This window comes from Dreissena polymorpha, unplaced genomic scaffold (assembly GCF_020536995.1).
Source record: "Dreissena polymorpha isolate Duluth1 unplaced genomic scaffold, UMN_Dpol_1.0 chrUn099, whole genome shotgun sequence".
NCBI classification, from domain to species: Eukaryota; Metazoa; Mollusca; class Bivalvia; order Myida; family Dreissenidae; genus Dreissena; species Dreissena polymorpha.
Window position 1 is genome coordinate 72,659 of NW_026273413.1, and position 18,005 is coordinate 90,663.

General features: G+C 36.7%; 1 protein-coding gene across 1 annotated transcript in view; it reads left to right on the top strand.

Annotated features, from left to right (window-relative positions):
- The window catches only part of LOC127864073 (protein OS-9-like), a 59,338-nt gene extending 41,933 nt beyond the window's left edge, over positions 1-17,405 (top strand). The window contains exons 10-17 of the mRNA XM_052403757.1: positions 354-513; positions 1,718-1,779; positions 3,414-3,523; positions 5,020-5,146; positions 6,783-6,920; positions 14,811-14,981; positions 15,742-15,854; positions 17,129-17,405. Of these exons, the coding sequence (XP_052259717.1) occupies positions 354-513; positions 1,718-1,779; positions 3,414-3,523; positions 5,020-5,146; positions 6,783-6,920; positions 14,811-14,981; positions 15,742-15,854; positions 17,129-17,383 (1,136 nt within the window). The 3' untranslated portion in view covers positions 17,384-17,405. The remainder of the gene's footprint in view (positions 1-353; positions 514-1,717; positions 1,780-3,413; positions 3,524-5,019; positions 5,147-6,782; positions 6,921-14,810; positions 14,982-15,741; positions 15,855-17,128) is intronic.
- Positions 17,406-18,005: the final 600 nt, after the last annotated feature.

Here is an 18,005-nt window from a genome sequence, read left to right on the forward strand (position 1 = left end):
TTATTTTAGTTTTTTGTTACACAAAATTGTGCTTGCTATGGTTAAAGAACTAAGTGGGAACTAAAATCTGTATCGTGCAACAACTCAGAAAGTGGTTACATGCAATGCAAGAGCAGATTCTGTTCTTCCTCTGAAAACATAAAACTTGCAGAGCAGAAAATAGTTAGTTTCATTCTTTGATAACTCTGAAAGAGCTACATTGATGAAACTTGGTATATGGATAGAGTGCTGTATGGGACGATTGCATTTTATTTCAGTTGTGCCTGCTTGTTTGTTTTGGTTTTTAAAATCTGGATCCTGTGAAGATTTTTGTTCGTTCGTTTTTTTCAATTGTTTTTTATTTTGTAAAATAGAGGCTATGGAGCAGGTGAAAAAGCTTAACACCAAAGAAGCAAAAGATGCGCAAATCTCAGGAAAGGGAGATAAAGAGGAGGAAAGTGAAGAAGTCAAGGATAGGCTTAGGAATATACCACCAGCTGTTGACAAGAATGATGAACACCCTGGTCTTAAAAAGTAAGAACATTCCTTTTCATTTTGAAAGCTGGTTATAATGGCATGGTTACAAACTGTTGTTAAATGTATGAACTGTCAATAGTCTTAGCTAATTGCATAAAAAGTACTTGTACAATCTCACCTCAGTCACCCAGACTGGCAATTACATCATAAAAAGTAGTTATCCTTTCTCCACCCTTTTCCGTCAAATACCTTCACTTAAGCGCTTAAAACAAAATATACTGGTGAGAAAATTAATGTATTATTAGTTGTATCGCTCGTTATAATGCAAAAATGATAAGTTTGCCAAAATTGTGCTTTCATGGTTAAAGCATGGGAATCTGGGTAGAGTGATGGACTAGAAACTGAGGATAGCTGTTTGCTCCCATTGTTTAATGATTGGTCATGCATCCTTTCTACAGCCATTCTCCCCTACCTCTGATTTAAGTAGGGCAGTTGTCACTGGAACCAGTGTATGCTAGTACAGGTAAACTAGGAAATCCAGGAATTGTCTGAGTGGCTAAACTGATCACCTTGTTATGACTGAAGTATGGTTGAAAACAGGGAAAAGTTCAACAATCAAACAAAGAAACAAAACAAAAGGCTTGAATTTGATGCAAAATAATCCATGGTTGATTTCCCTCTTTGTCTATGGTAAAATAGCTGCATCTTATGGTAGAAGTATCAGTTAATCAACCCTCATGCAATGGTTGCTTTGCTGAACGTATCCCTAGTTCCTTATATGAAAAATGGATTTTCTATATTTAAGTGACAACAAAATGTTACATATGAGTGTATAGTAATTTTGTTTGGTTTGTATTAACTAATGATATCATTAAAACATAATAGGTTTTTGGAATACTGAAGTTCCAAGGGCCTTTTAAATGCATAAAACATAGAATCCTATTTGGGGGCAGTTTGTTTGTTGGTATTTGAGAGCATTAACTACCACATTAAGGCTTATAGAATACCTGGTATTCCTATTCATACATACCACTAAAACAAAGACAACAAGGGAAAATTTACTTGTAGGATCATTCTGAAAAGATATCTTTCAATGACAAAGTTTGTTTAATGTTCATGTTTAACTTGATTGATTAATCATTACTTTTACTGTTTATGTCAATGTTATAATGTGTAGAAATAACATTTGAGGCATTTTTGGTATATAAACACAATTTTGCTGGGAGTTTGATATCAAAAGGATGTTTTTCAAACTATTCAGACTGGGTGAGAAGGAGGCAGACAGTGGACTTGAAGACCCAGAACTTGAAGAGTTGGACCAAGGTAGGTAACTCTGTAGTAAAAATGGATAATCTTTGTATAGTACTTCCCCTTTAGGAAAACATAATAATAATTGCGCATACCGTAATTACTCTATGTTTTCGGACACTATAAGTTTTCGGACACCCTCTTTTTTAGAAAAAATAATTATTTTTCGTGACTCTTTATTTTCGGACACACGAGTTTTCGTCCGTTTTTATGTCTCTAAGTTTTCGGACAGTATATTTTATAGCGCTATTTTACCAAATTTCGAACCTGTTTTCGACATCTAATGACAGTTCAATCATGGGGTTTTACAACCAGATTAACATCATAAAACATTGCGGTGCATGCCTGAGGGCAATGGACCATTACATTTGCGTTATTTGGTAAATAACCTTGTAAACCGGTATTAAACAATGGTTTCGCCCGATAGCATAAGCGTTATGACAATTACCAGGGGTAGTGCCAATTAACAGTTCAATAATCTACCGCAATGGTACTACCCCTTCTCAGTAAAATAACTGTGACAAATACTAAATGTTTCAAATTGTGATGCACCCTATTACAAGTTTTACGAACAATGGAAGGTGTTACACAACAACTATCGGAAATGAACAAACAAAGAATTCATAGTTTGCTTTTTTTATTGCGTTAATTACAGGTTCATACAAGCGTGTATCGGTACATCACATGCTCATTTTTGAACTCGTTGGTCAAAGTACAGCATTGAAGTAACTTTCTGTCAAATAAATTAAGCATTTACAATTATTTAAAATGCAGTGCAAACATGTATAACTGTAATTTATACTATACGGCATGGTATTTTACATGGGCGTGCTATAACCGGTAGTCGCCGATACAATTTACGCTATTTTCGGACACTTCCATTTTCGACTCTAAGTTTTCGGACACCTGTATTTTGTTAATATTTTTCGTATCTCAGTTTTCGAACACGAAATAAAATAATTATTTTTAAGTGTCCGAAAACATTGAGTAATTACGGTATTCATTTAAAGAAAGGAATTACAGATGTTGGCTAGAGCGTAAGGAGAAATAAATTGTACAGTAATTTGTTTATCTTACAAATGTCCATATAAACACAATATTACACCATTATATATGTGGAATAATAGGTTCTCAAAATTGTGTGACAGTAAGATGATTTATGGAACCTCGATTATCAAAGTTATCAATAATTGCCAGTTGCATCAGGTATGATGAAGAAGTAGGGATCTGTTTTCCATTTGTGCAGGTCTGATGCTGATGTAGTTTCAAAAATATCTTCTTAAATTTATGATTTTAATAGTTATTTAAACATTGCACATGCTTTGCGATTTGTTGTCTTTATTGTTCCAAAGACATCATAGCCAGTTAATTTAAAGACTGAATTCTCTCCTTAGACAGTGTGCAAATTTGTGTGTGTGTTTGTGTGTGTTAACATTCTGGCACACAGTCTCAATGGGATCAAAATTGGTGGAACTTTCATAACAAAATCATGCAAGGTGCATTTAACAGGTCCAAATACGCATAACGGAACCGTTTATTGCATGAAATCATGACAGAGTTTGAATCAGAATATTAACAAATATAGCACCCTGTATAGAAGATTAATGCTTTTTCTATATGATCAATTGTGATATGGATTTCCTTTTCAGAAATCAATACACTTAAAGAAAAGTACAAAACCAGAAAACAGAAACTTACGGAATACAAGCAAAAAGTGAAATCAAGTATGGCGCAGCAGTATGAAGCCATTATCAAAGAGGTAAAAAAATTGTATGCACCAGGATCGAATGAGCAGGGGTATATTGTTTTTGGCCTTTCTGTCTGTCTGTCATTCTGTGGAAAACTTAAACCTTGGTTAAAGTTTTGCAATATTGAAGATAACAACTTGATATTTGGCATGAATGTGTATCTCATGGAGCTGCACTTTGAGTGGTGACAGGTCAAGGTCATCCTTCAAGGTCAAAGGTCAAATATATGGCTTCAAAGCGGCGTCAAAACTTTAACCTTGGTCATAACTTTTGCAATATTGAAGATAGCAAACTTTATATTTGGCATGCATGTGTATCTGATGGAGCTGCACATTTTGAGTGTTGAAACATCAAGGTCAAGGTCATCCTTCAAGGTCAAAGGTCAAATTTATGGCTTTAAAGCGACGCAATAGGGGGCATTGTGTTTCTGACAAACACATCTCTTGTTATTTCTCAAGCGTGACAATGTTCAGACGGTCAGGAAAAGCCAATCTTGTCCTGTTCCTTTTGATGTTTTGCCATTTTCAAGTTTTGGAAGAAGTAGATATTGATGGTAGTTACCTTAATTTTCATATAATTTATTTAAAATTAAGACTTTTCTGTTAACCAGGTTTCAACAAATTTGATAAAATCCTATTATTAAACACGGGTAAGTCAGGTGTTCAGACAGAAGGATGGCAGTATGAAACAATTCATTTCATGTCAAATATCTTAAGTTTGTATTGATCTCAATGAAACTTTGGATACAACAAGCTTTGCTGCATGGCTACGTAGATTGGGATTGTATTTGCCATTTGTCTTGTTCAGAGTCATGGTTTATAAATGAATATTGTTTCTTGTCAAATTCTTGATTTTGTGTCAAGGTTTTGACTGAGACTGAAAGGACCCACACAGAAATTGTGTGTGTGTGTACCGGTAGGTAGCTGACAAGTAGACATAGCTTTGGATTGCATTTCAGGCCAGGCAGATCAACATCAAGTTCACTATTTCTTAGAAAATTGCTTTCCAATCAATAACTAGAAGTTGGATGAAGGTAGTTTCCTGAATGTGTGTTTGTATTTAACTTGAAGACCTAGGAAGAAATTCTTATGATTAAATATAAGATAATTAATTGTTGACCTCTAGAACGTGACAGTAGCACGTATTTATGCACAAGAGGCCTTCCTGGCGAACATCAGAGTAAATGCTGATTTGTTTTGGACATGTCACCAGGCATGACTCCAGCCCACATAGAGGCAGGTTGCATCGTGACTGCACAAAAAAAGCTCGATGGACAATATGAAAGAGTAGATGTCTCTCTCCATGGATGAGCTACTCTCATCAGCCTGCAGCAGACCTGACTGGAGGAGTTACCTCTGTGTCGTGGTCCCTCATTTTCCCCCAAAACCAGACCACAGACCAGCCAAAAGAATAATGATGATGATTTAATTTGAAAAACATTGAAAACCAGGTTGGATGGTACTGCCATGCTTCTTGTTAAATTATTATTTTGTTTAACTATTTTTAGGCCCAGGAGGAGCTTGCCCAGGAAGGTATAGAGACTGACCTAGAGACTCATCAGAACAGGGAGGCCATCAGACACCTCACCAAGGCCATTGACGGACTGCTTGACAAGCTGGATAAGACAGAACAAGGTAAGAACAGGGAGGCCATTAGACACCTCACCAAGGCCATAGACGGACTGCTTGACAAGCTGGATAAGACAGAACAAGGTAAGAACAGGGAGGCCATAAGACACCTCACCAAGGCCATAGACGGACTACTTGACAAGCTGGATAAGACAGAACATGGTAAGAACAGGGAGGCCATTAGACACCTCACCAAGGCCATAGACAGAATGCTTGACAAGCTGGATAAGACAGAACAAGGTAAGAACAGGGAGGCCATTAGACACCTTACCAAGGCCATAGACAGACTGCTGGACAAGCTGAATAAGACAGAACAAGGTAAGAACAGGGAGGCCATAAGACACCTCACCAAGGCCATAGACAGACTGCTTGACAAGCTGGATAAAACAGAACAAGGTAAGAACAGGGAGGCCATTAGACACCTCACCAAGGCCATAGACGGACTACTTGACAAGCTGGATAAGACAGAACAAGGTAAGAACATGGAGGCCATAAGACACCTCACCAAGGCCATAGACGGACTATTTGACAAGCTGGATAAGACAGAACAAGGTAAGAACAGGGAGGCAATTAGACACCTCATCAAGGCCATAGACGGACTGCTTGACAAGCTGGATAAGACAGAACAAGGTAAGAACAGGGAGGCCATTAGACACCTCAACAAGGCCATATACGGACTGCTTGACAAGCTGGATATAAGTCAGAACAAGGTAAGAACAGGGAGGCCATCAGACACCTCACCAAGGCCATAGACCGACTGCTTGACAAGCTGGTTAAGACAGAACAAGGTAAGAACAGGGAGGCTATCAGACACCTCACCAAGGCCATACGCGGACTGCTTGACAAGCTGGATAAGACAGAACAAGGTAAGAACAGGGAGGCCATTAGACATCACACCAAGGCCATGGACGGACTGCTTGACAAGCTGGATAAGACAGAACAAGGTAAGAACAGGGAGGCCATAAGACACCTCACCAAGGCCATAGACAGAATGCTCGACAAGCTGGATAAGTCAGAACAAGGTAATAACAGCAGGGAGGCCATTAGACACCTCACCAAGGCCATAGACAGACTGCTTGACAAGCTGGATAAGTCAGAACTAGTACCTGTTACTAAGGTGATAACCACACCGTTCTATTGACCCTGCTATTGCTACTGATATATCAAGCCTATTACTAAGGTGATAACCACAAAGATAACAAAAAAGGTTTATTGCCCCTTGCTATTGCTACTGAAATGACAAGCCTGCTACTAAGGTTATAAGCACACAGATCTTATCTCCACTGCTATTGCTGCTGAGATATCAATTATGTTTCTAAGGTTGTAATCAAACAGTTATGACCCCTTACTAAATCTACTGAGATGTCAAAACGTTTACTTATTTTGATAATTGCAAAATCTTTCTGATCACCATTTCCAAGGTGATAACAACACAGGTCTTATTCTCTTGTTACACAGTTATGACCTTTTGCTATTTCTAATGAGATATATAGTCTATTATGATGGTGATACAAATATAGTTTGTCCCCCTCCTGTAATTGATATTTTTGCTATTGAGATATCAGTCTTGTTACAAACGTTATTGCAACAAAATTCCATTGCCCCTTTCACATTTCTTACCCCAAGTGCTATTTCTGTTTAGATATCAATGCAGTGAACAAGGAGTTGGAGCAGTTTGCAGAGTATGATGAGGCAGAGAGAGACGTGAAATCCATACCTCCCGTCAGGGATGATACCCCACCCACTCCACCTAAACAGGCAACACTCTCTGAGCCCACAGGTGAATAAGATTGTTTTTTGTAATGGCGGATTTATCATACATGCTTTTTAGCTCACCTGATTGCTCAGGTTTTGCTTTTGTTCCCTGTCTTTGTCCGGCCGTCCGTTAATATTTGCTCGTAAACACTCTAGAGGCCACATTTCTTGTCCCATCTTCATGAAACTTGGTCAGAAGCTTTGTCCCAATGAAATCTCAGCCGAGTTCGAAACTGGGTTGTGCCGGGTCAAAAACTAGGTCACTAGGTCAAAAAAAAGAAAAACCTTGTAAACACTGTTGAAGTCACATTTCATGCCCAATCTTCATGTAACTTTGTCAAAATGTTTGTCTTAATGATATCTTGGTTGAGTTCAAAAGTGGTTCCTACCCGTTGAAAAACATGGCCGCCAGTGGGCGGGGCAGTTTTCCTTATTTGGCTATAGAGAAACCTTGTAAACACTCTAGAAGTCACAATTTTTGCCCAATCATCATGAAAGTTGGTCAAAATATTGGTTCAATTGATGCCTCGGACGAGTTCGAAAATGGTCGAGATCGGTGAAAAAACATGGCCGCCAGTGGGCGGGGCATTCTTCTCCCTATTTGGCTATAGAGAAACCATGTTAACACTCTAGAAGTCACAATTTTTGCCCAATCATCATGAAAGTTGGTCAAAACATTGGTTTTATTGATATCTCGGACGAGTCTGAAAATGGTCGGGATCGGTGAAAAAAACATGGCCGCCAGTGGGCGGGGCATTTATCTCTATATGTATATAGTGAAAACATGTGAACACAGTAGAAGTCACATTTTTGGTCCAATTTGCATGAAATTTACTCAGAACATTTGTTTCCTTGATATGAGAGTTGAGTTCAAAAATTGTTCTGGTCAGTTGAATAACATGGCTGCAGGGAGGGGGGCAGTTTTCTCATTATGCCCCCCCCCATTCGAAGAAGAGGGGGTATATTGTTTGCTCATGTCGGTCCGTCCGTCCAGCAGATGGTTTCCGGATGATAACTCAAGAGCGCTTATGCCAAGGATCATGAAACTTCATAGGTACATTGATCATGACTCACAGATGACCCCTATTGATTTTCAGGTCACTAGGTCAAAGGTCAAGGTCATGATGACCCGAAATAGTAAAATGGTTTCCAGATGATAACTCAAGAACGCTTATGCCTAGGATCATAAAACTTCATAGATACATTGATCATGACTCACAGATGACCCCTATTGATTTTCAGGTCACTAGGTCAAAGGTCAAGGTCACAGTGACCCAAAACAGTAAAATGGTTTCCGGACGATAACTCAAGAACGCTTATGCCTAGGATCATGAAACTTCATAGATACATTGATCATGACTCCGAATAACCCCTATTGATTTTCAGGTCACTAGGTCAAAGGTCAAGGTCACGATGACCCGAAATAGTAAAATGGTTTCTGGATGATAACTCAAGAACGCTTAGGCCTAGGATCATGAAACTTCATAGGTACATTGATAATGACTCGCAGATGACCCCTATTGATTTTCAGGTCCTTAGGTCAAAGGTCAAGGTCACGGTGACCTGAAATAGTAAAATGGTTTCTGGATGATAACTCAAGAACGCTTATGCCTAGGTTCATGAAACTTCATAGGTATATTGATCATGACTCCCAGATTACCCTTTTGATTATCAGGTCACTAGGTCAAAGGTCACAGTGCCAAAAAACGTATTCACACAATCGCTGTCAAGGTCACGGTGACTCAACTTAGAAAAATGGTTTCCGGATGATAACTCAAGAATGCTTACGCCTAGGATCATGAAACTTCATAGGTACATTGATCATCACTCGCAGATGAAATAATGATGAAACTTGACCAGGATGTTTGTATGGACAATATCTAGTTTGACATTTGGTAAAGATTGAATGAACCTACTCCTCTCAGGTGAGCGAACTAGGGCCATATTGGCCCTCTTGTTTAATTTATTGAATGCCTAGTGATGAAATATTGAAAATAATTAAGGTAACTAAAAATGCCAAATATTGTTTACAGTCACCTGTGTAGGGACTACTTTTTAGCTCGACTATTATATATGAAATATATATAGTGGAGCTATCCTACTCACCCCGGCGTCGGCGTTCCTGTTCCAGTGAGCGTTGGAATGTTAAAGTTTACGTACCACCTCAAATATTTCCTATGTCCCTTGTCATATTGCTTTTATATTTTGCATATTTCTTTACCAACATGACTCCAACCTATCAACAAGAGCAGACAACTGTATTAAGCATTTTGTAAAAATTATGGCCCTTTTTTCACTTAGAATAAGCATATTATTGATAAATCTATGTTAAAGTTTGCGTACCACCTCAAATATTTTGTATGTCCCTTGACATATTGCTTTCATATTTTGCATACTTCTTTACCAACATGACCCCAATCTTTAAACAGGAGCAGACGACTGTAACAAGCATTTTGTAAGAGTTATGGCCCTTTTTCTACTTAAAATATGCTTATTATTTATAAATCTATGTTAAAGTTTGCGTACCACCCCAAATATTTTCTATGTACCATGTCATATTGCTTTTTTATTTGCATACTTCTTGACCAACATGAGCACAATCTATAAACAAGAGCAGACAACTGTACCAAGCATTTTGTAAGAATTATGTTCCCTTTTTATACCTAGAAAATTGAAAATTTGGTTAAGTTTTGTGTTTAGATTCACTTTATTTCTAAAGTATCAAAGCTATTGCTTTCATACTTGCAACACTTACTAACTATCGTAAGGGACTGTACAGGGCAAGTTGCATAACTCTGGTTGGTATTTTAATGGAATTATGGCCATTTTTGTCTTAGTAACTTTGAATATTTTGTTAAAGTTTGTATAAAGATCCACTTTACTTCTTAAGTATCAAGGCTTTCAAACTTCAAATACTTTCTTACTATCATGAGGGTACTGTACCTGGCAAGTTGAATTTGACCTTGACCTTTGAATGACCTTGACTCTCAAGGTCAAATTAATAAATTTAATAAATTTTTCATAACTTCTTTATTTATGATCAGATTTGATTCATACTTTGTCATAACAACACTTACCTGACATACCACAATGGACTCCACCCAAACCATCCCCCACGCCCCACCCTAGAATCCTGCCCCCCCCCCTTCCCAAGAAAATAAAAAAAAAAAGACAAAAATTTTGCTTTTTTTTAGCTCACCTGAGCACAACGTGCTCATGGTGAGCTTTTGTGATCGCCTTTTGTCTGTCGTGTGTTGTCCATTGTCCATTGTGTGGCGTCAACATTTGCCTTGTTAACTCTCTAGAGGCCACATTTATTGTCCAATCTTCATGAAATTTAGTCAGAAGATTGGTTTCAATAATGTCTTTGATGAGTTCAAAAATAGTTATGTTTGCTTGAAAAACATGGCTGCCAAGGGGCGGGGCATTTTTCCTTATATGGCTATAAATGGCTAAAGTAAAATCTTGTTAGCACTCTAGAGGCCGCATTTATTGTCTGATCTTCATGAAATTCGGTCAGAAGATTCATCATAATAATATCTTGGACGAGTTCGAAAATAATGCCTGTTGGTTGAAAAACATGGCCGCCAAGGGGCAGGGCATATTTCCTTATATGGCTACAGTAAAACCTTGTTAACACTCTAGAGGCCACTTTTATTTTCCGATCTTCATGAAACTTGCTCAGAAGATTTGTCCCAATGATATCTTGGACGAGTTCAAAAATGGTAACCTTTGCTTGCTGTCAAGGGGCGGGGCATATTTCCTTATATGGCTGTAGTAAAATCTTGTTAACACTCTAGAGGCCACATTTATTTCCAATCTTCATAAAACTTGGTCAGAAGATTTATCCCAATAATATCTTTGACGCGTTCGAAAATGATGCCGGTTGGTTGAAAAACATGGCCACCAGGGGGCAGAGCATTTTTCCTTATATGGCTTTAGTAAAATCTTGTTAACACTCTAGAGGCCACATTTATTTTCTGATCTACATGAAACTTGGTCAGAAGATTTGTCCCAGTGATATCTTGGATGAGTTCGAAAATGGTTACGTTTGCTTGAAAAACATGGCTGCCAAGGGGCGGGCATTTTTCCTTATATTGCTATATATATAGCTATAGTAAAATCTTGTTAACACTCTAGAGGTCACATTTATTGTCCGATCTTCATGAAACTCAGCCAAAAGATTCATCCCAATAATATCTTGGATGAGTTCAAAAATGATGATGCTTGGTTGAAAAACATGGCCACCACGGGGGCGGGGCATTTTTCCTTATATGGCTATAGTAAAACCTTGTTAACACCCTAGAGGCCACATTTATTTTCCGATCATCATGAAACTTGTTCAGAAGATTTGTCCCAATGATATCTTGGATGAGTTTGAAAATGGTTTTGGTTGCTTTAAAAACATGGCCACCAGGGGCAGGGCATTTTTCCTTAATTAAACGGCTATAGAAAAACCTTGTTAACACTCAAGAGGCCACATTTATTGTCCAATCTTCATGAAATTTGGTCAGAAGATTGGTCTCAATGATATCTTGGATGAGTTCGAAAATAATTATGTTTGCTTGAAAAACATGGCTTCCAAGGGGTGGGGCATTTTTCCTTATTTGGCTATAGTAAAATCTTGTTAACACTCTAGAGGCCACATTTACTGTCGATCTTCATGAAACTTGGTCAGAAGATTCTTCCCGATAATATCTTAGACGAGTTTAAAAATGATGCCCGTTGGTTGAAAAACATGTCTCCCAGGGGGTGGGGCATTTTGCCTTATATGGCTATAGTAAAACCTTGTTAACACTCTAGAGGCCACAATTATTTTCCGATCTTCATGAAACTTGGTCAGAAGATTTGTCCCAATAATATCTTGTTATCTCAGGTGAGCGACTTTGGGCCTTTCAGGCCCTCTTGTTTTATTTTTTAAAGATCATTTTATAAATGACCACACCCCAACATTATATCCCCTCTCCATCCCCACCCAAACCCCCCACCCACCCAAAAAGATTTTTTTTTCTTTGAAACATGGTTTTAAAAAATCCACAAATATTTATTTACATTATTTTTGAAGGATCGTCCAACCATCCCACCCAAGCTATTGCTATCAAACTTGAAATAAAATCTTATTAGTTTGTTTTCTGTCTTAACAAACGTTCAAGAGATTGTGGAAAATATGCCTGAACTCAGAATCGTCAATAAAGTACAACTTCTTTAGAACATAAGCGATCAATATGTTTCAATTATGGTCGTCTTCCACTTAGAATATAGACTATATTACCTTTACCTTATTAAATATGAACAATTTCCCCATGATGGCTTACGTTATACTGTCAAGCACTCGAATAGTAGAGCGGGCTGTCCTCTGACAGCTCTTGTTAGTTTTCAATCTAATTTCAAATCTAGTTTTGATGCATGATATGTCACTGTTTTAAAAAGTACTTTATTAAAAACACTAAGACAATTAGAAGTACATGTTGATAGTAGTGTTTTAAGTCACAAATACTTACACTCTATTTCAAATGTGACAATATGAAGATTATATAATGCCTTTCCTGATAATTATGATTGATTTGGGGTTTCCTCAATAAAATTTGTTGACTAACAGACAATTTATGGAAGATGTTGATAAAACTCATCAGACTTGGTACAAAGTGTAAAAAACATCCTAAATACTTGTGTAATCCAATTCTTAGCTCAGTGTTAAATTATCCACCATCCTGTTTTGCTTTTTTTTTTAAATCGCCTTTCCATATTAATAATGTTAACATTTAAAAATAAATAGACTACACTTTATACCTTTAAATAAGCAAGCCATTGCAGAACACTCTTGCTCTCTAGAGCTAAAATGTTTGACATTTAAAAGAGGTTCATATAGTCTTAATGCTTAGTGGTAGCTTCAGTAGCAGGCCCAAGAAATTATGTTTAAAATCCATTGCAATAATTAATTGCTGAAGTACTTTATAAGAAATTGCATTAAACACAATTGAGCAGACTTCCTTTAAGCGCAAATATTTCATAAGGCATTACCCTGAATCCTGTTTTTCCCTGAACACAGCTCAATTATAATCTCGTTTCAGTAATACACCAAGATTTTTAGTTTTAAAGTTTTGTTTTTAACTTTTATTAAGATGTATACACCATAATAACTTTTGATGTGTTGAAATACCAACCAGGGCCATTGAAACAAAAAATTGTGGAATTTAAATAAATGCTTGTTTAATCAGGTGTGAATCAACAAATTTGAAGGAGTGAAACTGTTAGGTGAAGTTAAACTGATATCTGAACATTTATCACTAATCTATCCTTTGAGATTCAAAAAGACAGTCCTTTACTATATAAATGTTAGTCCAGAAATTTTAGGCTGTATTGAGAATTCATTCAGTATTAGAGATCTGGCACTTAGAGATACTGGCCCCCTGGACTGATAAAATTAAGAATATCAGTCTTAAACTCAAGAGTCATTTTTGTGTCTCAATTTGAGTTTGAGATTGAGTCAGATATTCTAAATGTGTGTAGTTGTGTGGGCTGATTATCAAGTATGGTTCAAATTAATTAGCTGTTATGATAGAACAGTTAAACATATGGTTAAGTCTTTTAAAAAATCTGAGAAAGGGTGTTGAATATAGGCCCAGATAGAACTAGTATAGGTAGCTAATACAGTGTTATGCTCTATCCATGATTGTTGTTGGATTGTTGTAAAAGTGACTTATGATAATAAATTGCCTTGTTATTATGATTGATGGTTTTCGTTATTATTTATTTCAATGGAAATCAGTGAAAGATTTATTAAATTGTACACTCTCATAATCTACATTTTTTTCACTGCATTGCTAGATTCCATAAGTACTCAGAACACATTCTTTAGTTTTTACATATTTATTTTAGCTCGATTGCATAGAAAGCCTAAGGCTTATTTGAAACGTTCTTGAGTCCATTTACTGGGATTAGAACAGGGGAGATCGAACCCATGACCTCCTGGTCACTAGGCGGACACCATATCCACCTCTTTTTAAAATTAAATGCTATTGTGTTTTTAATGTGGCTGTGTGTATCTGCAAGTTGAAATTAGAAATGATTATCCCACATCAGTGCTTTTTTATTAGATGTCAGTTTAATCAAGTATAATGGCATGTTATATGGTTTGCATGTTTGGAGAAGATGTGAATTAGCATCCACAGCCTGCATGCGTCATAGCAACTTGAATAAACCTTTGATGGTGTAGGAGGCTAATTGGCCTGTTTGTTTGATGAGCAGTGTAAAAAACGTCCTTGCATAAGACCCTTTGAAGAAATATTTAATCTTGCAGAGAATGTGATCTTCTAAATTGAGTTGGATAGCAGGGTTAAGTTCATGTTAGTTATAACTTTGTTTCTTCATGATTCAGGCTCACTTTCTGCATTAAAACCAATTTAATTTTACTGCCAAGATACATGGTTTACTCACAATTAATGTGGGAAAACTGGTCTGTTGGAAATACATGCTCCTTTATGATAATCAACTTTTCTAATTGTATGTGCAAATTTAATTATTTACAAATCTATTCAACTTTGATGGGATTTTAAGATTATATAATAGCAGTTGTTGTAGATTGCGTATTATGATTGCCTATCTAGTTACAGTTGTTGTAGATTGCGTATTATGATTGCCTATCATGTTACAGTTGTTGTAGATTGCGTATTATGATTGCCTATCTAGTTACAAAGATGAATCTTATTCACCAAACCGTTGCAAAATCTGTTTTAAATGACTTTTTTTTATTTATATGCACATTAAATGTTGAATTTGTTATAGCATTTCTTTTCATTGCTTTTCAAACATGATTTTTCAAACTTCGCTGTTGATGATTCTTTTTCACTTAATGTTATGAGAACTCAGCATTGAATGTTTCATGTTTTTATATTTCACTACTGATTTGCCATAGGACCTGAGGTGAAAGTTGAAGGTCAGACTGAGGGGATAAAGGTCAAGGTCAGCAAAATTCCCAAAGGTCAAATGACAAAAGCCATGGCCAGCGCTCTTGGTAACAAGCACACTGAGGCACTGGAACAGAGTGTTAAACAAGAGCTTGAGAAGGCTGGATTTGGAAATGGAGGTGAGCTCTTACTGTATGACCCTAGTTCTGGGAAAACTGGGCTAAATGCATTTGCTTAAAGTGTGATCCCAGATAAGACTGTGCAGTCTTCACAGGCTAATCAGGGACAATAATTTTTGCCTTAAAATGGATTTTTGCTAAGAATAGATATCCTAAAAACGAAAAAGACCAAAAAAATATCATATATAGAACATATATTCTTTTCAGGGTTGGGATTCCTTCTTAGTTCAGCTGATTTTAATATTTTGAATGCCTAGATTGTTTAACAAATAGTTTTATACATAACACTATATGTTTAATTACATGGTGAACCCATTTTTTTCCTCACATATTTTGAAGATCACATTCCTGTCTTTTATTAATGGCAACAGTAGCATTATGTTCTCTCCAAAGAATGCTTTAAATAGAGGACTGGAACACTTATTTCCTGTTTGCCATATCTGTATGAAGAAAACATGTTAGCTGGTAATTGCACAGTGAGAAGCTACTCAATAATTCTTTTAGTTCAAATATGAGCATATGAAATTGTTTTTATTATTTATGCAAGCTTTGTTCTGGGAAAATGCTTAATGCATGTGTTTAAAGTATTGTCCCAGATTAGCCTGTGCATTTCCCAAATATTCCATGAACCAAAAAAGAATCCTTGATGATTAGCCTGTGCAGATTGCATAGGCTAATCTGGGACAAATCTTCGCATATTTATTTTGCGCACTTTTCTCAGAATGCGGCTCATATATTGCCTGCTTTTGACAAATTTCAGACAAGATCCAGGTGAAGATTATCACCACTGCCTATGACAGTAACGATGATACTCTACATGTCCTCTCAGATCAAGAATCGGAGGCCTTTAGAAATATGATCGTTGACATGATAGTAAGTGCCTCATAGCATTTATTTTTAGCACACCTGAGCACAATATGCTCACTGTGAGCTTTTTTTGATAACTTTTTGTTGGATGTGCAACATTTATCTTTTAAAACACTATAGGCCACATTTATTTCCAATCTTCATGAAACTGGGTCAGACCATTTGTCTCAATGATATCTCAGCTGAGCTCAAAACTGGTTCAGGTCCATTGAAAGAAATGGATGACATGGGGCATGGAAGTTTCCTTATATGGCTATACAATAGTAAAATCTTGTTAAAACTTTGGTCAGAACATTTGTTCTAATGATATCTTGAAATGGTTCCAATTCGTTAAAAAACATAGCCGCCAGATAGGGGAGGGGGAGTTTTACCCTTATAGTATATAGGAAATAGTGAAACCTTGTTAACACTCTAGAAGTCAAATGTATGGCCCAATGTTCATGAAACTTGGTCAGAACATATGTTCTATTGATATCTTGGCTTAGTTCAAACTGGTTCTGGTTCCCTGGAAAACATGGCCGCCAGAAGGCGGGGCAGTTTCCCTTAATAAGCTGTAGTAAAACCTTGTGAAGTCACATTTTGTGCCCAATCTTCATGAAACTTAGTCAGAACATTTGTTTTAATGATATCTGGGCAGAGTTAAAATAGGTTTCAGTCCTTTGAAAACCATGGTCACCATGGTTTATATACATGTTTATATACTAGATATTAAATATTTATGTTTCATAAAGTACTTTCATTATTTTGATCTCCACCTTGTGATAACAGTTTAGTTCCTTAGTTCCTAAGGGTCTCAGGTGAGAGCCCAAGGGTCCATTGTCCCTCTTGTTTCTTTGCATACTTCTGTCACACACTTTCATGATTGTAGACAAAAACAATGTATTGGCCAGAACACTTAGATCTCTGTTAGTCAAATCATAAACATAATGGGACTTTGTAGATGATTTGAATATAGATGCTTATACTTTACCATGCCAAATACTGTTATCATATGTGTGTATAAATATATTTATTATATTATTTGAATAAAATAAAATATCATGTAGGGTCTTGTGCAGGGTCTTGTATATTGTTTTTGTTAGCTCTATTAAACTGTAATGTTTGAAATTTAAACACAATGTATATTAATAAGAGAAAAAACGCACAGGATTGTGATGTACCGGTACATGTAGTTTTTCAAGGTGCAATGCTTAATGTAATCCAGGTTTAGCATTTACTACCGATATCCAGTTAAATGATATTTAATATATTCTTATGACGAATGTATTGTTAATTAATAGGGCGGAACATCAGAAGTTGATCGTGAGCAAGCTAGGCATGACCAGCTGGAAGAAAACTACAGTTTTGTGTGGGGTAGCGAGACAAATTCTGCGGTAGTGCAGCCTAAAGACAGTGGCATTGGTGAGGGTGAGGGTGAGGCTGAGAAACGAATAGTGTTAGAACCTTCTACATACAGTGATGCATATGCCGACAGTACAAATTCTAGAGCCCAGGCAGAAGAAAGCAAAGAAACTGATCTTCCAAAGACTGTTTAAAGAAAATAAAAATATAATCAGTGTTTAATGATTCTTTGAAGAAATCAATGATAATCAAACTTTGTTTGTAAGTATCACAGCCTATGTGGTTATTGAATTCCATTCTGTAAATGGTGAAATGTTTAATTCATATTGGTGTTATTCTGTTCAAGATAAGTTGTTGATTTGTATGCCCCCCCAAGGAGGGCATATAGTGATCAGACCATCCGTCTGTCCGTCCTTCCGTCACACTTTGCGTTTAGGTTTCGCATTTTGGTTTTGAAAAATGCTCATAACTTTTATGTCCCTTCGCATAGCAACTTGATATTTGGCATGCACGTGCATCTCATGAAGCTGCACATTTTGAGTGGTGAAAGGTCATCCTTCAAGATCAAAGGTAAAAAAAAAATGTATCAAAGCGGCGCAGGTAAGGGGCATTGTGTTTCTGACAAACACATCTCTTGTTTTAGTTGCATGTCCATGTTTGAAATTGGTGTTACATGTGAATAACTACCGTAATAACTCTATGTTTTCGGACACTTTAAGTTTTTGGACACCTCTTTTTTAGCAAAAATAATCATTTTTCGTGACTCTTAATTTTCGGACACACAAGTTTTCGTCCATAATTAATGTCACTAAGTTT